At 41.7% G+C, this 22,409-nt stretch overlaps 1 protein-coding gene across 8 annotated transcripts in view; it reads right to left on the bottom strand.

Moving 5' to 3' along the window:
• Positions 1 to 282: 282 nt before the first annotated feature.
• MAP4K4 (mitogen-activated protein kinase kinase kinase kinase 4) overlaps positions 283 to 22,409 on the bottom strand; it is a 149,103-nt gene continuing 126,976 nt past the window's right edge. For 4 of the 8 annotated variants that reach the window (XM_052664863.1, XM_052664865.1, XM_052664869.1 and 1 more), the window contains 10 exons: positions 21,319 to 21,510; positions 18,842 to 18,959; positions 18,403 to 18,573; positions 13,906 to 14,049; positions 9,026 to 9,160; positions 5,743 to 5,843; positions 4,851 to 5,000; positions 4,058 to 4,217; positions 1,959 to 2,098; positions 283 to 1,332 (listed from right to left, as the gene is read on the bottom strand). In XM_052664863.1, the coding sequence (XP_052520823.1) occupies positions 1,249 to 1,332; positions 1,959 to 2,098; positions 4,058 to 4,217; positions 4,851 to 5,000; positions 5,743 to 5,843; positions 9,026 to 9,160; positions 13,906 to 14,049; positions 18,403 to 18,573; positions 18,842 to 18,959; positions 21,319 to 21,510 (1,395 nt within the window). In that variant the 3' untranslated portion in view covers positions 283 to 1,248. The remainder of the gene's footprint in view (positions 1,333 to 1,958; positions 2,099 to 4,057; positions 4,218 to 4,850; positions 5,001 to 5,742; positions 5,844 to 9,025; positions 9,161 to 13,905; positions 14,050 to 18,402; positions 18,574 to 18,841; positions 18,960 to 21,318; positions 21,511 to 22,409) is intronic. The other 4 variants (XM_052664868.1, XM_052664870.1, XM_052664871.1 and 1 more) reach the window with 2 other exon arrangements.

The raw sequence follows: 22,409 nt of genomic DNA, 5'->3' as shown, positions 1-22,409 counted from the left end.
TTTAGAAAAACGCTTGCTTTCCAAATTTAGTCAGCAAATTACAATAATCAGTGTCTCACTGCCATAACGCTACCACTATTGCCCCAACGGCCCACTCTCTCCTCCTGCTGAAACTTGCTACACGATAACAGTCAGAAACCTTTCAATCTGGTAGTTTTGGTATTAAGATTAAATTAGACATTAATGGTTTTCATCTAAAAATGTATAAACTAAACCACCTCTTTTCTTTTACGCATTAAAAACAATGAGGTAGGCACAAAAAATAAACATATGTAGTTTGGATTTTATTTCTTTTTTTTTCTTTTTTTTTTTTTTTTTTAGTTCTGCGAGTGCAGACTGTGGTAAAACTGTTGTTGCACTTCTAGGTTTAAACAAAAATTAAACCTTTAACTGAGGCAGTGCTAATACTGTGACATAACCAAGTTCTGGCCTAACACAGAATCATTATAGAAAATGAACTTTTTTTCTCTTTTTTTTTCTGTTTTTTTTTCCTTTTTTTTTTTTCCTTTTTTCCTTTTTTAACCATCTGCACATGTTTCAGGCAATATCTGGTACACAGAAAATGACTAAAGTTATTGGCCAGGCCAAAAGGAAACTGCAGAAACAAAAAAAAAAACAAGAATTCCACCCTGATCCCATCCCACCCTCCCTGTCCCCAAGAAGTTCTCCATCCTAGTCACTGCATCTTTCACATTTTATAAATATTAACTTCTTAAAACCTGCACCTTCCTCTTCGTCCACATATTGTCACATTACAAAAAAAGAAATGTCAATTAAATACATTGTTAACATTACTAGATAGACTAGATCTGCCCTTCTGTTTCAGCCTTTCTGACTCTCTACACCACTTCTCACCTTCTCTTGCCTGCCTCCTGTCCACTCAACAGCATGTTCATGGTAAATCTGTTTTGTTTTCCTTTTTTTCCCCCCCTCTGTTTTAACACTAACAAACAGAGTCCTTCAAAGCCTAGGAATCCTGGAGCTGAAGGCAAAAAAAGACCTGTAGCTTTCTAGCATGATCCCAAACCTCAAAGACACTGTAGCACCTGATGGCAATATCTTTACAGCACCAGCTGCCTCGCAGCCTCAGTTGAAAAACAAAAAGAAACCTAACACCAGTGATGCCTGCACACACATTTACACAGAGTGCTGCATTAGTGCAGGTCTGTACTCCAGTTGAAAATAATTCCGAGTTATGAAGATCTCAGACTCTGGATGTCAGCAATTCCTTGCCAAAGCCCACTGCTTCTACCAGCTCAGAAGAGAAGTCCTGCCAAGGGTCATGAAATATACTTGACTGCTTCCACCTGACCGTACGGAGGCAAAGAAAACCTGTGAAGAAAAGAAAAAAGGTAAGGAAGCAGAGATTTTCCTTTGTATTTGCTGCCTGTGACATCTACAGTGCCATTACAGTTCTGTAAAGCTCAGTACTGGGTCTGGCTGAGATGCAGCTGACTTTGTTCACTGCATCCTATACGGTACTGAGCTTTGCACTCATGGCTAAAAGAGCACTGCTAACACACTGGTGTTTGGGCTGCTGACAAACAGTGCTTGCACAGCATCAAGGCTTTCTTACCAGGCCCCTTACCCCCAAAGACTGGGAGAGGGTAACACCTGGATGGTGGACCCCAAATGACCAAAGAGATATCCCATACTGTATCGGAAAGCATGCTTGGCAAGAAAAGTTGGCAGAAAGGAGGAGGAATGAGGACATCATTGTAATGGGAAGAAACTGACGAATTCCTTATTACGCTTGGCTTGCACAGCCAAGCTTTTGCTTTCCTTATTAAGCTGTCTTTATCTTGATCCATAAGTCCTTTCACACTCCTTTTATTTTCTCCCCATTCCACGTGAGAAAGGAGTGTTTGGCTGCTGGTTGGGGCCAACTCACTGCAAGCACCAGCTTATAGTACACGTTTATCATCTCGGCAAGAAACAGGGGTGGGGGTGGATTATACCTTGTCATTACGTTCACATAAGAACTTGAGTCTTTGTGCCCTTTTGTGCATGAACACACCATCCAAGTGTCCAGTTTCTACCGAGCGTATTTCGATCGCTTTTTCTCCCCAGCCCATAATCTGATTGGATCGAATATATGCTGCAGAGAAAAAACACAGTGCAACACAGCCGGTTAGCACAGCTAGAGGGCAACACAGAGTAACTTTTTAAAAAAGCAGAGGAATATGTTTAAACACTGTAATTAACAATGACTTGCCTGTGCACACCGTAAAAACACACAAATGCTCAGAGCGCTATTTCAGCCGTCAGCATTTTCACGGCACTGCCCCCAAAATATCCTTTTTTTTTTCCTTTTATTACCACACGAGCTGTCCGTGTTAGTAATGTATTTTGTGCCTGAGCACACATGACACAATAGAAGCTTTCCAATTAATGGAAGGAACACTGAGTTTTACAAAGATTTTTCCTCCCAAGTTTGGCAACGAGACAGGTTAATTAGGTGTCGACAAGGAAAAAACAGAACGCAAAGTTGAAACAGACAAAGCCTATCCGCTATCCGGAACATCCCCAGAACCATTTCAGTGTCTTACAGTGTCAATTCCTTGCTTTGAAGGAGTTTGTTGGCAAAAGAGAAAGAGACAGAATGGAAAAATTAGGAAAAAAGAAGGAAAAAAAAAACCTGCTAGCCGCCTTTAATAGGAATAATGCTTCAAAAATCTGCTTTCCTTCCCAAAAAAGCCAGCTGGCCTGACAAGTACTCTGCATATTTTAAAAAAGGCTCATATTAAGCTCTCCAAGTGGAAGTACTGTTATTTGTCCTTCTGCTTTCCTTCACACACAAATAAATTAAAAACGAGCATTTATTCCTCAGGGTATCACTGGGGAAAACAGATTAGTACTGGCATGAGGAAAAAATCTGTTCCTGGTAGCATTAAAAACTGAATGAAGGAGAAAGGCAGCAGCATTATGAAAAGGTATATTCAGAAAGAAATTTGATGGATAGTCTTAAGAATGCTGCCAAAAATAACATATGGGAACTTAGTGAAGAATAAGCTGTTGCCTCTGATTTGTATGCATACTGAACAGAAAAAAATAAAAAGAAGCACAACAGATCTTAACAAGGAAAATTTAAAAAGATCTAATTTCATAATACTTCCCCATTTATGTTATCTTTTTTTCACATTAATTTCAGTGAAATAAGCCAAATTATCTGCTACGGTACAACACATGTCTATACCAACACATATGCCGTTGTGCCAGAATATTTTTACATATGTCACTAGTGATAACCGAGCCAAACATTTTATCAGGATTGTCAGATGAGATATTCTGATGGTATCAACTGCCTCTGTGCCATTTACTTCACAGCCACTTCAGTCCCCAGGGCTCTACAATTTGCCAGTTGATAGAATATGCTTGCTTTCAGATCTAGTCAAGAGTTAAATGCAGCAGAGTGAACATGCCACGCATAAAACTTTTTAAATTTCCTTCTCCCATGTTGCTCTCACAGCAGCAGTAACCTGAGCAGTAACTACTGATCCATGCATCCATTCCAAAACAAGCAAACTCAGTGTGTTCGCACAACAAAACAAAGGTGTAATCACAGCCCATGCCACACTCAGCACTGAAATAAGGCAGCACAGGCAGCAAGAGCACCCATACCAACAGGCTATACCAACACTTTCATGAAAAGATAGATAAGCAATCTGCAGATGAATTAGAGTAAATCCATCAAATCAGATAGACTGTCATCAACCTGTAATAATATCCTGTGTGTAACCTTACACATCTTTATAGTTAATGGTTTTTCTAATTTTGTTGCTGTCTAGGAAAAATTCTGTCATGGACTGGAAAAATCATGTTGTATAATAATGGAGTTTTTTATTCCTGAAGTCCACACGTTTCTTTGGATCTTGTTCTAAAAAACTCAACATGAAATGGATTCATACGATTCCTCCAAACTTTGCACAGCTGTTTTTCAGCAATATCACAGCATTGCTGCTTCTGAATCTGAGATCAAACCTGATGCATTTTCTTTCTGCCCACATGCACTCCCACTTTCTCACAGCATATTGCATTTGACTCTCTGGGCACTTACCAACTGACGTTGGCATTTCTCCCCATTGCAGAACCACATCCTTGGTGATCCTTCCATATGTGTTTACATAAACTCCTTCATCCTCATAGCAGACCAGTAGCTCCATTCCATCCGTATTTGGGAGAATTATGATTGCATGAGGTTGGATACTGCTCTGGATCTAAAGAGACAGAAATGAAGACAAAGGTTTTTTTTTTTGTTTTTGTTTTTTATTTTAATACTGAAGAGCCCGTGGTGGGGGAAAGGCCTAGGTGAATTCTGATTTTTGTCCGATAGCAGATCAAGGATGCACACCAGAAGTGCTAGCTCTCCCTTCAACTTAGACACCCTACACAGCAACAGCAGATAATTAGAAAACTTTAGGGAATGAATTCTTTCATCTTAAGGCAGACATCTGAAAACAGGAAAGATGAACTTCTCGGTAGGAGTGCCCATTTCCACAGCAAGAGATGAAGCCACATGGCCTTTGCCAAGCCTGCTGAATATTATCAACAGGCAGTCATATAACTCATACTGCCACCTTCCCTGCAGCTGACTATGTGCTATGCACTCAGCCATCTACCTATCACCCCTGAAACCCAGATCTGAGCAGGCAGCTCCCAGGCAAGGAGATACAATGACCCTGAGGACAGGACACAGGACAAGGCCCAAGGCTCTAAGCCACATTTGTTTGTCCCCCTCCACCCGCTCCCGCTTTGCACAGGGACAGCCTGGCACATTTTTCATCTGAGAAAAAGGAGGGAGGGGAAAACCAGAAGGAAAGAAACTCCCCCACCCCAGGAAGAACTCTTACATGTGTTGGTAGATAAATATCGTAGACTGATCCCGAATCCACATCAACAGCATGGAAGCCAGCACAGGAGCCATAAATGACTTTTAGTCTCTGACCCTCTTCTACAGTTAGATCCACCAGCAATGGCTTATGTACCAATTCACCAAATGACTGCAAGAAAACAATCAGTGAGATTTACTTTCCTGTTTAGGACCTCGACAGGTTTTATAAAAGCATGCTGTTAATGCACAATTGATTAGTCTACTCCTCCAGTAGACCTTTGCTCCATCCACCAGAGCAGTTAGAGGCTAACATCTCCCACAGACAAGGAGAGATCGCTCAGCACCCTGCTGCATTTCAATCATGTAATATTACACACTCTATTCCCTGGGGTTTACTTCTGTCGTCTGTTTGTTTTCAGTAAGAATCACCTTGAACTTTCGCGAGAGCAATTTGATACTCCTGGAGCATTTACTTCAATCTGCACAACCGGCAGTAACTGATTGTCTGCAAATCAGTTTGGTAATTACACCGAGGCAGCTAAATTCATTCTTGCTGTATTCAAAAGATAACAAAGCTGAACATAATCTAATGACATCTTCTGCTCACATGAAGATGCTTAGCTCACTTCTCTTGGCTTCATGTTTTATTTATAGCAAGGATACAAACTGCTGTGATTTTGTGTCATTTTGAACGTTCATTTATGCATGGTTGCAATTCAGCATTCTAAATACAATGCCTCTCAGAGCCAACCCTCCCTCATCAGTAACTGAAAATGTAAGAAATTCAAGGCAGATTTACCAAAGAAGCTGGACCACAGCCGTGACAAAACGTCCGTCACACCACTTTTGTAAAAGGGGAAACTGTAACTCAATATGCGAAAACCCAACAGATGGCTGAAATATACTGTTACCTTAAAGGCCATAAATTTGTGGTATGGCTTTGGTGCCCATGCATAGACTTCCACAGAACTCTTCAATGCAATTACCAAGAATTTGATTCTTTCATATTTTACTGAAATTAAACCAAAACAAAAATTAATTCAGTAATCGGAAAGCGACGCTAGTTCCCCATATTTACACGTTTGAAGGTTTTTACTAATGCTTCATATTAGAATTGCTATTTCTAAGTATTTTGACACATTTATACCACAAAAATTGTTACTCCTGTCAGTAACGGAACCTGTCACCACGCTTTCAATTACCTAGCCAGTACACATTTATTTACACTTTTCTTTCCACATTAGACTGTGCTAGCTCATCAAGAAAACAGTTTTCAGGCAGGGATGTTTCCAATAAAAGAAGCCAACGACTTTGGTAGTTTATTGGCAATCACAGTCACAGCGCCAGGAGTGGTATTTTGAGCTGATGGAACAATTCCCCAGAGAAAAGGAGGGGAAAAAGGGAACTGAAGTGAAAAGTTGAGAAATGAGTCCATTTCAAAAAACAAAAGGTGGCTTTTTTGTCGTTCATTGCCCCAAAGAAAAACCGTTATCAAAAATTTCACAGAAAATAAGTAGGTGGCTGACAAAAAGCTCTTCCCTCAGATGACGGTTTAAAGGAAACAGGTAGCTGACCGAATGCAAACAAGCTGTACTACCTGAGCTGTCTCCAACTGACCTTACCTCTAATTCTCAAGTAAAACATGAGCTCAAGTCACCTTAGTGACAATTCTAGTGACAAATTTTACCTTCTGCCTAAGGAATGGAAAAGTTTTTAGAGGTGTTAAGGAGTCAGGAGTTTCTCAGGGACAGTTCACAAACAACATTTTGCAATCTTTTCTTTTTTTTCTCATTTGACAAAAGCAACAATTGTAGCATTTCAGCCACAAAATGCTTCAAGGAAGAACTACACCAAAGACTTGAAAAATAATCACAGAATTGATCAGAATTAACGTAGGTCACGACATGGATGACTTGCAAATTCTTGCATATCTGTCTGTTGCCAGTCAAACAGCTGGCAAATGTAACCATCTCAAAAAGCTCTGTTTACTACTACTTTATTTTCATAGGAGGGAACTGAACGTTCAGAAATTGCCATTCAATTAGTGTCGCTGGATCTGCATTTGCAGCTGCCATTTTCATTTGTGTAGGAAGAGATTGTGAGGACTTTCAGAATACTGAGGTTTGTTAACCTGTTTGTGGTGCTCTTTTTGGAGGAGAAGAATGAAAAAAAACATTATTTGGATTACACTTATCTCAGGAAGCTTTCTCTATCTCTTCAAGTATTAGAGGAGTGGAATGCTTTTTGAAAACAATGAGTAAATCCCTACATCTCCACCTGCCATTATTATCTCCTAACCAAAATTGATTTTGAAAAAGGGCTGAAGCGAAGAATCTCAGACTTGTGAGAAGAACATTTCTTTAGTAAGTACTATTTAACGTATTTCAGATATCTTACCTACTGTAAAAGCCTGCAGTTGCAATCTATTGGTAGGCAGGAGGGAGACAAAGCTATTACTTGCTCCCCCTTTTATTCTGCAGGGAAGCAAGAATACTGAGCTTTAAGTGTTAGAAGACTTGACACTTCAGCAGACAAAAAAAGCCTCTCAACCTCCACAGCTGTACCGATGGAAAAATAGAGCTTTTGTTCAGTCTTGTCTGGCTTGCAAGACTTCTTGGAATATTTTCTTGGGGAAGAAGGGGATACTGAACAAAATCACCTTATCTCTGAAAGGAAACCTTTGATAATCCTCACTCTTTGCTCTGGGTGCTATCTGGGAATTCACCCAAATCTTAAGTTTCAAAAGAGCAATTAATCACTGAGAGGAGCCAAAAGTTGCCTGAAGCAACTGAGAGCCATAAATACCACTTCAGCTTGATGTCTGAAACGCCACTGCATCAAAGAGACAAGGAAGCGACCAGTGCCAGCTGCCTCACTGGCAAACTCCAGTCTGTAAGCACAACTATTCACAGGGCTCATCCTTCTTGGGAACTGAGGCACAGCTGCCAAAGGGGCCTCTCACTACCTGAAGAAGTCTACTGTATGTTTTCAGCTCAGAGGGAAGTTCAGTGCCAGGCTGCAACAAATCACCCTTCATCTGGAAAAGAATGCTCTTTGTTTCTCACGCTTCCCTACTGGAAAGCCTCCTTTCTATAGCTGTTAATGTATTGTTAACAGACCACTTCATTATGCTGCTGACACCCTGGGATATGATACTAGAGAAGTACATTATTAATTGTTTTTGGGGTCAAGCTCAAGGTTCAGCAGTCACTTACTGCAATAGTTATTGATTATGCTCTTCTGCAAGAGCGCGTGCATGACAGAAAGAAACAGCTCAGTCTGACTGCTGCTGCTCTACACTGACTGACAGGGCTTGAAAGGAACTGAGCTGGCTCTTAGGGGAAAACCAAACCAAATGCAACACCCGGGGTCCATTAAGATGCATCAGGACACTGAGCATAAGGAAGAGCTCTTAGTTCATATCCCCACCTGCAGGGCAGCAGGCTCACTGCACATGGCAAAAATGTGATGTGTCTTTGACTAGCTGCTGTGAAAGCTTCTACAGCCAAATCCATTCAAGCAACTTAAGGGCACTCGAAAGGTGCCTTCCTCGTGAAAACACACTTCATCCCCATAATCCCACAACTGTACTGCAGTGGATCTGAGACAGCATTAGGAAAGTTCATGAGCTAAAGGGAATCAATGAATCATCCTGAAGTTAAACATATGCTTGTTCCCAGATGCCTCCCCAAAGCTCGTGCACTAACTGGGCTTGCTTCTTCCTCCCACACTCTTCTTTTTTTTTCTCCACCAGTCTTAAAAATCTACATTAAAAATGAGATGTTTTTCACTCCATTCCAGAATTTGAATTTCAGCGTGATAAAATAACAGGGAAACCTGTTGGTAGAGAGAGCAGCTGCTGGTTGACAAGCGTCCCTCTGTCATCTCCAGGGTTTAACAGAGGTAGTGAAATGCCACAAGCCCATTCTGTCCCTATCAGCCTTCCACTGAAAGTTGCATTCACAACAGGAAGAAGGCAGATGGAGAATCTGTGCCTGCACCAGTTTACAGCCCAGTATCTCATATTTGGTTTAATCCGATAGCTTGCTATCTATTCTGATGTTTCAACAGAAAATTTGTCCTTAGGCCTAAGGAAAATAGTCAGAAACAAATCTTAAACCTAGTAGCTACATGCATTGCAATTCTCTTTCTCAGCCAGCTCTTATCCGACAACTCGATACATTCGTTACTTACCAACTTTATAGTGCACACAGCCTTCCAGGTCACCCACTGTTGTCCAACCTTGTTTCTTTTCTACTTCGGGATCATTGTGAAGGATTTTATTTCTCAACCAGGACAGATAGTAAACTCGCAACTTGTTCTTCTTACCTAGCCACAAAGGGAGAAATAATGGTTCATTTCCAGAGGAATGAAAGTGCTAAAAAGCCCTGTCCTGACAAACAGAAATCCCCGCAGAACAAGACAAAAGAACAATGAAGGAGAAACTGCTGCAACCACTGAGATCTCATGCAGTATTTATGTCCACACCAGCATCACCCCAGAGTCCATCCAAAGATATGCTTTCCTGATAATGACAGAGATGCATGGTAATACCACCTAAATACTCAAAATGACAAACTCCTCAGCTGCCTGGTTATTAGGACAAAGCTTCTACTTGAACAGGGTTATCAACCTACAACAAAAACACCAGATTCCTGCACTGAGGTAACAGCTGAGCCTCAACGATTCTTATTTGTACAAAACTTCAGGAGAACAGCAAAGTAGAATTTGAGGCTCCAAATGATCTGCACAAGTAGAAGTGAGTAAGACTGGTTTGAAAGGAGGAAGCAATGGGAAAGAAGAATATGGTGAGGGAACATTATGTTACAATTTCTGCACAGGTAGCAAGCAGGACATTTCCATCACTTACACCAACCTCAAATACAAAGTGATCAAGTTTTTACTAAGGCTGTTTATCATTCAACTGGTGGAAAAGTACATCAAGAACAGTGCTAAACCATTCCAGCATTTAACCACTTTACAACAGTACTGAACAGTACTGTACACTGCTCAGAATGTAACTCGCAATATGAAAAGGCCCCAAATGCAGAGCAAGTGACTTTATCAGTTCTTTTTGATTCTGGGGAGACCTCACTGGCCTTTCAGTACTTAAAGGGAGCTCATAAGCAGGAGGGAGAGCAACTTTTTACATCATCTGATGGTAACAGGGCAAGGAAGAATGGCTTTAAACTAAAAGAGGGCAATATTACGTTAGGTGTTCAGAAATAATTCTTTCCTCAGAGGGCAGTGAGGGACTGGCACAGGCTGCCCGGAAAAGGCCAGGTCAGATCAGGCCTTGGGCAGCCTGATCTAGTGAGTGGCAATTATACCCATGGCAAGGGATTGGAACTGGATGGTGTTCAATGTTCCTTCCAACCCAAACCATTCTATGGTTCTCTGATTCTTTAATAACTAATGGCCAATACAGCACAGGCTGAACTGGCAAGAAGGTGGCTCCAGTGCAGATATTCAAAGCTTGTCCCCCTTCTTCCTCCTTCAGCTGCTTTGCTGTCCAAAGCCACCACAGTCCTGCAGGTGAAGCTGGAGGCAAGGAAGAGAGATCATCTCTGTTCTGATGAGGAACCACTATGGAAGGCTCCATGAAGTCTCTGTGCAAGGAAAAGAAATAAGAAATGCCCACAGGGCCCCAGCTCCGTGCCAGTGCTCCGGTAGCTGATGGGGATGAGCACATGGCATCAGGAGTTACAGGTTACAGCAGGACAAGAAGTCTGAGCATTGAGAGCATCCTGCTGTTCTTGGCTGGATGCTAGAGCTGGCACCTAGCCCTTGCCTTGATGGCAGAAGACCCCTGACACAGCTCAGCTCCTCAGGAAAAGCAGCTGGGAAGGCTGGGGCAGCACATGCAGATGCACAGCTTGCAAACAGGCTGTGCCATTGACTCCAGATTTCTCCTTATAAAAGACACAGTCTGAAAAATTTTCTTTGGGATTACTTTGATGGGGAAGGGCATGGGGAAGAGAACAGGCAGTTACAAAATGAAAATCTATTCACTGAGCTTAAAGAGGAACTGCCTGTTTTCAACTACTGGATCTGCTCCTTAATTTAAAAAGCCGCTCTTGCTTTGATGGCACCCAACAGAATGTGAAGCAACATCATGCTGAACTTGTTTATCCCTACTACAAACGTGACGGCTCATTTGGCAGTAAGGGAACATATGATTTATTGTTTGACTTCATATTTATCAAATTTGATAAGGGATAAAATCCCACTGCTGACACAGCTCTTAGAGATCTGGAAGTGGGACCAGAGCAGTAAGGTCCTCCCATGAAAATACTGCAAATGACAGCTACAGAGGTCCTTTTAGAAAAATTGGAATAGAAAAAAGAGTACAGACCAGAAAGCACTGTACTTCTGGGCAAGGAAGAGCTCACAGGACACAACTATCACAAGTTCCAGTCGATTGGGAGAACAAATTATCTCCCAGTTATTTCTATGACTTTAGCTTCCCCATAGCTTAGTAAACCTTAAGACTCAGACCAAATAGTGCACATGGGAATTTCCCAGCACGTGGCTACTTTTTTTTTCCAGTTCACATGCTGAGCAGCAGGGTATTTCTCTCCAGCTGGAAACATTTTCATAACAACAACAGAAGAATATCTAAAGTGTGTTCCCATTGTGTTTTAGTGTCTAGACCACAAGGAAAGTCACAGGACGGGAAATTCCTCAGCCTTCCAGCAGGCTGACATGAAAAGAGCACAATTGGTCAGCTAAATAAACATAGTTATGCATGTATTTAGAGTTATGCTGATTTTAATATTTATATTGGAGAGGGGAATTAGATCCTTTTGCTTGTAAATCCACAACGCTCAATTTAAACAGCTCTCAAATATCTGCAACTTCTTTTTTCCCTTGTCTAACTGTTATGGCTATGAAATAAGAAAGAAAACTCTGCTCCAACCATTAAATAAGCTGATTATTGACTCTGAAAACTCCCAGCTCTGGTTCACCCACAGACATCATTTCAAATGCAAAGCCTCCTTTCCTATACTGAGTTTTTGTTTTTACTGTTGTGTGGTTTTTAATTACCAAGCATGCAGATTCCAACCAGTTCTTCGACACCGTCATCCTTCCCTACATTCCCGAGAGCCCAGATCAGCCAGTTGGGCTTACAAACACTTAGGGAACCACAAATGGAGCATGTTCTGTATGCACTAGTCTCTTACAGCACTCTTAAGACTCTCAGCACTGTATATTGCCTGAGCATTCAAAACTATGTTTTTGCTTCCCAACAGTATGAGCTACTCAGCTTTGACCCACAGTTTTCTTGTACCAGCTGTAATAGCTCAGTACCAAAAGCTTTCTTGTCAAGGTAAGTTTTGAATTTGAGAACTATATTGCAGGAACAATTGGTTTCATGTTTTCAAACATGAAACATTAAAAGCAAATTTTAGGTGACAATCCCCTCAAAACCGTTCTGCACCACAACTTCTCACAGTGCGGTGACATATCTCAAGTACTGACACCATAAAGATATTGATTCCTGAAAAAGCAGATAGAACATATGTCTGGGAGAGACGTAGACTGAGCAGAAATGCCTCTTTCCTGCCTTGTACTTCACTATCCTCCCATAAAATGCAGGATATGGGGCGGAGACAAAGCCATAAAACAGACCTGTTTCTTAAGGGTTAATGTAGCGTGTCTTAACAGAGGAAGCAATAGTTCTGAAGGAAACAAAGAAAACGGATGTGTTGGGGTTCTCAGATCGTGACTGACGCAAACATAAATAAACCTAAAACAATTACACACAAGATTTAATCACAGGCACTTCTGTTTGTGTAGAGTATGGTTCAAATCAACACATTTTGCACAAGTTGGATTATACAGTATTTTTGTTTATAAGGTCTACTATAGAATTGTTTATAAGGCCTACTACAGAATAAACTATCAAATGATGCTTTTCAAGTAGCTTGTATTTTTAACGTACTGTGGAAACACGACAGGTTGCTTTTTTTAAACCCTCCTTGATTCATCTTTTCTTTTTAAACACTTCACAACACAGCTGGAGCTTAGAACTAACTATGACAACACCAACACAGGCATGGCTCTTTTCAATTGTATTAGTGTGATACATCTAACACGTGTTCTAGCTGCATGTCCTTTTGTACAAGAGTTGGGAGAGAATTCCAGCAGGGTAAGATGAGCTCAGAAGCATCAACAATATTTTTAGTGGCTCCAATGAATAACATGGACCACTGTGCAAAACAGTGTCCATGTCATTTAACATTCTCTCCCTCAATAGCATAGCAAAGCAAAGACTCATTTCCCAAACAAACCAAACAAAAAATAAAGTAAATGGCTGAACACCACCTGTGAAGAAAGATTAATAGTGCACCACATCAAGTAACTTAATGGCAGAATAACCTTATGCAATAACTCTTTGGAGCCAAGGAGTCTGGAACCCTGAGCTTTATAAAACACATTTTCCATCAGTGCACACAAAACAAACACAGCAATCACCACCGCCCTTCATCTCTCAATGCTGAGTCGTCTGCAGTTGCATCCAGTGAGAGGCAAGGCCAAAAGCTGCTTCAAGCTGCCTCCTCACAATGGCAATTTCCACACTGCACAAATACTGCACTCCCCACACCCCGTTAGACACACACATTCTCTTTCTCTCTCTCGTCAATCTCAACTATCTACTTTGCAAGAGCATTTATCATTATACATATTTAGACACACAAACTGTCTTTAAACTCCAGAAGCAAATAATGTTTTGGTTAGAAAGAGGCCAGGTTGCTAGTAACTGCAGCAGGGGGGTAGAATGCCACTTCTACAAATTTCACAAAACATTAATGTACAGCTCTGACAAAAGAATGCTTCCTCCAAACCTATAAAGATATTAAAAGGAGGAAGGAGAGGGGGCAAGCATGCACAGGGTACTATGGAGAAAATGATTCACTCTTAGAAACAAACTGCAGATTCAAGAGAGGCAAAATGATGGAAAATCCACTGACTTCATTCAAGTCAAGACTTTCCCCCTCAACACACAGGCTGTCAAGAAAAGATTTTTGCCATGCCATGGAGGAAAAATCACACAGAACAATTAACATTACCAGAAATTGTCACCAAGACGTTTAGCCCTTCAAGTACATCCATTTGCTGGAATCTTCTTCGATTGATGAGTGGATAAACCTTCCCCTGACCACTTCTGTCTAGCAGCATCAGACCACTTTCCGTGCCCACTAACAAGTTCACTCCTAGATGAAACAAAAGGAGATCCAAGTTAGTAGACAGATTTTCCATACGCTCTGATGAAATTATACCTTTACATAACAACTGCCTTGTCTCAAGCAAGTCTAATCACACCTGAATGACCTCTACATGTTGTATGTTACCTGCACTCAGAGACTGCTGACACCAAATTACAGTGTACAAGAGAGTGAGAGACTGGAAGATCATGGGCAACTTTCTGGAGCATCAGTTCCCAAACAAAAAGTCACACTAACACTGGAGATGGGGGGGGGTGAGGCACGACTGAGTACCCAAGGTTATATATTCTGAAGGATGTATTAGCTTTGATCAGGGGAGTTGGTAACAGGATGCTGTATGTAAGGACAAAAAAAGCACTGGCTTTGGCTCTGGACTGGACTGTAGTGCAGCCCTCCTGGTAAAGAGACAGGCATGGGGCTGGTCTTCATCTTCCCAACAACCTTTTCCATCTGAATGTTAAATCTAGAGAAATTATATTGTGTTTCCATCCACTTCTCCTAAAGGCCAAGCGATCATAAATGAGGAAGGTCAGCCTTCTACTTCTTTTTACAAAGGTGCACACATCCACTGGAAACCTTATTAAGAGTACATGGAACCTTAGTGCTTAAAGCCAATTGCATTCTATTTGTGTATATGTATACATATACACATACATCATACCAAAAGGCTTTAAAATCTATTAAGATGTAATTACTTTTAAATTTCATAAATTTAATAATTTATGATAATAAATTTCAATAATTTCAATAATTATTACGGCGTTTCAGTCCCAGAGCCCATAAATCGTGCAGAGGAAGGTCAAATATAGTACAGGGAATGGAAAGCAAACCACATGCATGGTTTGATTTCCATTACACTTCTCTGTTGCAATCTCAATGTAAAACTTGTTATCCTTAAACATAGTAAAATAATGAAACAATAAAAGAGAAACTCACAGAAGATAATCATAATTATATTGCTTAGTGCTTTAATCTCTGGACAGACAATCTGTAGATATAGCTATACAGGTGCCAATGGTCATACAGCAACTGATCACATAACAAACCCTTTTTAATGCAGCATGTGACCCATGGGAGTCTGCATCTGAGCACAGGCTGAATCTATAGCAGTCATTTGCCTTCTCAAAGCACTGAAGAAGCACATTACTCATAAAAACTGCCCACCTCCAAGGCATGTGGAAAGCCACCTAAACATCACCCTCACTATCACACGTTGGAGGAGTTGGAAAAAGAAGGGAACATTCACCCTATCCTATGGGTGCACCATTTCCTAAGGGGGATGCAGTGTTACGGGGGAGCAGAGCCACAGCCAGGAGGTGATGATGGAGCTGGGGCACTTTCAAAAGCCTCTGGATGGAAAAGAGAGACAATGGAGGAGTGACACATCATTATACATCTCCATTTTCCTCTCTCTTGACTCTTCCAAATTTATCCTGGGCCTCATTTGGAGCATAACATCCAGGTCTGGGAGCCCCAGAACAAGAAAGACAGTCAGAGGGTTGGAGCACCTCTTCTTGAACAGAGGCTGAAGGAGTTGAGCTTGTTCATTCTGGAGAAGAGAAGGCTGTGGGAAGACCCACTGTGGCCTTTCAGAACTTAAAGGGAGCTTACAAACATGGAGGAAGACTGACTTTTTACACAGACAGACAGTGATAGAGGGAATGGTGTTAAACTAAAGAGAGGAGATTTACATTGGGTGTTAGGGAGAAATTGTTTACTCAGAAGGCGGTGAGGCACTGGCTCAGGCTGCCCAGAGAAGCTGTGGTGCCCCATGCCTGGAGACACTCAAGGCCAGCTTGGATGGGGCCCTGGGCAGCCTGAACTGGAGGGGGGCAGCCCTGCCCACAGCACGACGGATGGAACTGGACAGTCTTTATGGTCCCTTCCACGCCAAGTCACTCTATGATTTTTCTAAGTAAACTTCAGAGGGCTCAGCAGTCCCCAGAAACAATCACCTCTCCTTGCTCAAATGTGCTGCTCTGTTGTTTCTCTACCCCCTCCAAGGTAGGAGAGCCCATGGACACAAGTAGCACAGAGCCTATCTCCACACTTTCCTTTAGCTACTGATGCCTCCACTGTCTTCTTCCCGCCCTCCTATGTAGCCCTTACACAGGACTGAAACTGCTGGCTCCCACTGCACATCCCCGGGTGTATTTCAAATCTCCCATCTCCCACATAGGACGCATCCTCAAACCAATAAGTGGAGGAAGGATACAGGAAGAGTGAGGCACGGTGCAGGAGCACCAAACTGGCTAAGGAAACACCCACCTCTCAGCCTCTTTCCTGCAGCTCCAGGTCTGAGCAACTAAAGCTGTAAGTGATTCAGCTCTAATACACATTTTTTACTCTTATTCACTGTGGTTTACAGTTACAACAAAATCACACACAAACTGCTGCCTCCCAGTCCCTTTCTCTCTTTGCATATCAAGGCTCAGGCGCTTCTGCCTCCACCCTCACCTCCTCCTCTGCTGCCTTTGCATCACAGTTGTCCCTGCTCTGGGTTGACATGTGCGCCAATCCCAAACTCCTTCCTCATTAGCTGTATCAGGATGAAACTAATGAGGTACCATGCTGGTGGCAAACCGTGCCTGTATTTTAAAGTGCAGACATTGTCTTTGTTCACAACCAGTCGAGCTCTTCTTCTACCTCCACTCTACGATAAAACAGTTCTGATTTCTCAAACATGGAAATGTTTCCTGAATAGGCACAGGGTCCCTGCAAAGGCTGGGCATAAAAATCCATGCTACTGTATCCGTATCATTAACTTTCACCACTTAGTGCCATTAGAAATACTGTCAGAGAATTAACACACCCAGAAATCTACCAGACACTGGTATTAGCACTGGAAAAGGAAAACAAAACAAAGCAAAGCAAGTGCCTTATTTTTAAATAATATCATTATAAAATGACTTCATTTGCTTAAGGGAAAAGGAAGCTAGAAGTTATCAAGAAATAAGTATGTGCATCAAGCTTGGACCACCATCAGTTCAGCAATAAATGTTCAATAAGGAAGTGCTTTGTTACAGCTGTAAAACATCTCAGATTTTACACCTACATTTTAAATCACCGTAACAGTCAGATATATAGATCAAAGAAATATTAAACCATTAACACAAATTGCTATTGGCAAAACAAGCCAGATCAGAGAAACTATGAGTCATCTTTACTGATCCCATATGACTTCTCTCTGCCTCTCAGAGTCTGAAAGCTAACACTTGCACAAGTTTCCTTGTTTTACCAGAAAATTATTCATATGAATACATGCAGAAGTAGCACGGGAGTAAAAATTCTTACCAGTAAACTCTGAAAATAAGGAAAAACGGAGATAGAAAGAGGATAAGGAGTTAGAAAAGCTATTTAACTGACATGGGAAAGGTCAACAATGCTTTTCTGAAAAACAAGAAATGCTGGAAATAACCTCAAAAGATAACTGAAACCTTGCAAAGAGCTGTGAAAATGTAAAGAAGAAAAGTGACCTGTCCTACCTATACACTCATCATGTGACTCTGGGGACTGGCCACATCTCCTCTTCATAGTCTTTAAAATTACATGCATATGTATTTATAGCATGTTCAGTTGAAGAATACTATATAGACATCTGCATAACATATACAAGATCACTTCTTAACATCTAGGTGACCTCACAGAGAAGTTATGCAGTACAGAAAAGCTTTTAGCCTGGCATGGTAGCAGGCAACAAGCACTGCCCTATGCCTCTCACCAGCACAGGATACTGACTAACTGTGTGAAACTGTTAAAAGTTTGCCCTTGTAATAAGGTCAGACATGCTGGGTCAGCTGATATCCTAACACTCAGCTTCTCCATGCCACTAACCACCTTACAAGAAACAAAGCCAAGTCTCATGCTGGAAAGTGTTCCTCCTACACTTCTCTTCCTACATAATCTGATGACTGAGGTGGAAAGTCATCTTATGAAACACATCTTCATCAAGCGCTGTGGTATCAGCATCAAGATGGTTATCTTAATACCCTGTGTGTACCAGGTGTAATATGAAAAGATCGTCACAAGCTCCTCAAAGCTGCTCAAAAGCTGTAGGAAATGCACTAGAAGGGGTTAGGGCGAGCTGAGTGAAGTCTCAACTTCCTTCCTACCATTGGAAGTATTTATACAGAAAAAAATTGTATCAAAGCAGAAGCAATACTTTGCAAAACTGTAATAAAAACAATCAGATCTTGCAGTGAAAAGATATACACAAGCACTGAAAAAATGCAAACAAATAGCCTAAGGTTTGAGAGAGAGGTTCTCAAAGACCACAAGGTCATTATAGCATCTCTGCACTTCAACACAGCAGGAGGCAAGTAAGGAACAGGTTTTCCTTACCCCATAAGGCAGCACACAGTATCTCAGAATTGAATCTTTTCTTGTATTTGCGGATCTCTGGGGTATCACTTTGTGGTCGTGTATTTGTAGGGTTCACGTTGACAACTGATCCTTTCCGTGTTGGGTCTTGTCTTATTGCCTCTGATCTCATTGCTTCACTAGAAAATCCTACTGAAAAAAAGAAAAGTAAAGTGCATGTAGTATCCCTTAAGTGATGGATTCTGGCCATATATTCTTCACATCAAACAACCCAAATTGATAACTGAGAATATTGAGCAAGCCTTTCTTTTTGTAAGAAATGTAAATGGAAAAAGAAATAAAACTATGCAATCCAGTGCAAATAAAATAAAAAGCATGATGGTAACACTCGCAGTACTTTAAAGAGCCACTGAAGTAACTGAACCCCTTTTCAGTTGTCGTCTTCATCTATTTTACTTACCCACAGAAGTCACAGTTGTCCCACTAGATGGAGAAATCTGTAGTAATCTGGGGTCTATAAAAGGTGTAAAGGAGGAGGAAGATTTGTGTTTCTGGAGTGTGTTACTAGCGGACTGAGTCTGCAATGTAAATTTCAACTTTATTAATATTAATGACAATAAAAAGCAAGGACAACAACAACCAACATTATAAAGTCACTACAGAGCCTCCCCAAGCTTTTACACTTCCTTTACAGTTACATAATGCACTGCAGGCACCACAACTGAACATGTACACACTGCACATGTTACAGCAAAATGCAAGTAGCTAAATCCTCATCTCTGTCACCTCAGCTGCTAGCAAAGATCTTTTGAGTGGCCCCTACGATCAGGCACAAAGCGAGGGAATGCCTCCTTTTGAAAAATCTGCATAAATGGATGTCCACTACCTTCTCTTAAAGCTCTCCACTATACTCAACTTCAGTATGTATGAAGAACTTCCTAAAATGAGCTAGTTATGAAATAAGTTCTGAAATGCCACCTCTTGGCTTGTGCAACAAAATCAGAACCATATGCAATCAAGCATTCACTTCTGTGATGGTTTATGTTTCACTGTCCATTACTATTTGCTCTCCCTATTTTGTTTAACCTGAGCCTCTTGCCAGAAAGCTGCAGCAGGTTCTTCCACCTTTATTTGACAAAGCAAAATATTAAACCTGTATCGAACAAAGGGGCTCATTAGTGTGGAAGGTGTAGCAAACGGTGATATGGAGCTATGAATATGTAGTGAATAAAATCACTGGTGCTTGCTGAGTTATACGGTCTAAACATGAAAAAAAAATCAAAAACATAAAGAAAGGAAGAAGACAAGTGAAACAATGAACTGTTAAAAGTGGAAATGGAACAACTTAAAGACTCTTGTCAGTTTAGTATTAAAGTGACAACACTGCACGCTGAAGCAGAATGGGACAAGTAAAAATATATATGTATTATATACACAAAGGGTGTGCATGTGGGTGAGTTATACCAAGCAGTACTGGGTTTTTTGCTCAGTCTTATGCAAATATAGTTAGAGACTTCATCATCAACAACTAATCTTCCATCTCTGATCCTTCCAAGCCTCTACTCTGCACAAAAAAATAGCAGTGGGTCTTATGAGCACATCACTCCCCTGCACAGCTAAATACCAAGAGGCTCCTTCACCACCAGCCACTGCCACTGCCTCCGCCTGCCAGGCTGAGTTAACCAAACCCTACACATTTATTGCTCGGATCAAAGGAAGGGACAAGCATATCTGTGGATCCATTGCCTGATCTCTGTAACCTACAAGAGTGTGCTTTTACACAGATCAAAGGCAGATGAAGCATAACTGAAAATGAAATATTACACTAACTGAACTTCCATGAGGAAACCCTCCCACCCACCCTCCTGTTACGGGGTTCAGAAGCATTTTTGAATCCATTGTAAAAATGTGCATTGCCAAGGGCCCACCCAACTCACTGCAGTCCATTCCTCCCATCCCGGCACTTCTATACCTACAGGGTAGGATGGCTCTAAGACTGAGAAGCAGCTGATTCTCTCCACAAGTTTCCCTCCCCTTGTGCCACCCTTGTTTGCACAGAAGCCCTCCCTGAACAGTTGGGCACCCAGTGGGAGCAGAGCAGCCACGCTGGGATCCTGACTGACTGCTGGAGGTATTAAGGGGGGCACAGTGCCCTCTGTTCACACGCGTGCATCTCCCCTACTTTTGAGGGACCATACACACGTGAAGGGCAGGGCTTGTCTAGCTGCGCTTGGCGACTGAAGGAAGGCACTGCTTCTATCAGTGCCCTGGGGCTAGCCCAGGACAGCAAGAGGGAGCTCCCCCAGTAGAAAAGCCTTGGTTCTCCAACAGACACAAGCAGCGCTGGTAGAGGGCACATTTACACAGCTGCATTTCAGAGCACAAACATTTTCTTCATTCATTATTCCAAAGCAATAATACCTAAGGATTTTAAAGCCTCCTGATGTGTTCATCCAAGCCCACGTGGTAAGTTTTAAAAATCCTTCCACGGTGGCTTTCTTTTCCCAAGGGTGAGCTTCCACAAGCAGTTTTATATGTGCACAGTTACTAGCCCAGCCTCTATTGACAAAGGCAAAATTAACTGCTAATTTTTAAGAGGCACTCTGCTCACAATTAGCCTTCTCCCAGAATAAAACAGAATTAAAAAATAAAGAATATTGTCTAGAAAATGCAGCAGTCAAGTTTAGATCAAAACAAACGCCATGCAATTAATGACTCACTAAGAGGAAGCAAAAATAGTAAACTGGCAAGTTTGGCGTGGGACTGCTCTAGAGTTAAGGGCTTCTTACAGAGAACTGAAATGTGTTATTTTGGGGGTGGGAATAAAGGTGACAGAAAAAAAAGCAGGGGAGATTGGCTGGAGTTCCTTTGCAAACTAGCTACTAGGCAATGCTGCTATAGCCCTACGAAAGCAGCCAGCTGTGGTGTAAGACATACCTCATTAGTAGTTAGCTTGTCCTGGGGTGTCTGTGGGGACATGGTGGGTGTCGGCTGGCTGGAGGATGGGGAAGAGGAGGTGGAGGAAGTGGAGGAGGAATGGCTTTGCTGTAAGAGATCTGGCAAGAGGTGAATGCGACCGGCAAAGCCATTGCTCTCATGATGGCTGGCACGCTTTTTGTCAACTGTACTCTGTAGAGAAAACAGGCACACTTGTCTTGCTCAAGTGCTGCTTAAAGGTCTATATCTCTAACAACCTCTCTCCTCTCCCTCACTCTTTCCTACCTCTTTACATTTAGTTTTTAAATTAGCTGACAATCTATGCCTTGACATCAGGATTAAAGGGGAAAGTGGGCAGCATTACTTCAATTCTGCAAATTCCCACCTTTTCTGGCAGCAGAAGCTTAGTTTGTGTGGTGGACTTGCACAGGCAGTTCTAGAAATTAATGTGAAAGGAACTGCACTGGTAAGTATTCCACCAGAATGCAGACAAGCACATTTTGGGGGGCAAGGGAGGATTTCTTCCCCTAATGTTTTGTTTAAAACTAACTTAAATCCTACAGAGATATGAAAATTGACCGTCTGGTGAATGCCTTTACCTAACTATTTAAAACAATAAGCATGAAATCTTGATTTTCAAACCAGAGGGCTCAATGGAGAAATTGGCATTCAATTGTGAAATTCGGAAAATGTGATTATTGGAGAAACTCCTATAAGCTAACACGCTCATTAACATAAGCTCATTTATAGCAGGGAATTGTTATCTTTCACAGGCACACGAATGCAATATTTTCACAATTAAAAGCAACACCACACTGCTCTAGCTCTGTCCACACTCTCTGTTTCACCATCTTCTTGCTTCTCTATTCCCCCACATGAATTTGTGTGTGTGAGAGTGTGTGTGCTATCTGGGTGGTCTGTATGCCCTCAACTTCAGAAGAATTTTTTTGCAGCCCTGTATACTTCCCCTCCAGCCACCCTCCCAGCCCCTCTCCTGAGAGTCACATTTGCCTCCATGGTAAAACTAAACTAAGTTTCTTGCTCCAGGTACCAGCTCCACACACCTGCAGCTTCTCTACCATTCTCTCCTA

Source organism: Tympanuchus pallidicinctus, unplaced genomic scaffold, assembly GCF_026119805.1.
Source record: "Tympanuchus pallidicinctus isolate F22 unplaced genomic scaffold, pur_lepc_1.0 scaffold6, whole genome shotgun sequence".
Lineage (NCBI taxonomy): Eukaryota > Metazoa > Chordata > Aves > Galliformes > Phasianidae > Tympanuchus > Tympanuchus pallidicinctus.
Note: the sequence above shows the minus strand (reverse complement) of the source record. Positions and strands in the feature narration are given on the sequence as shown.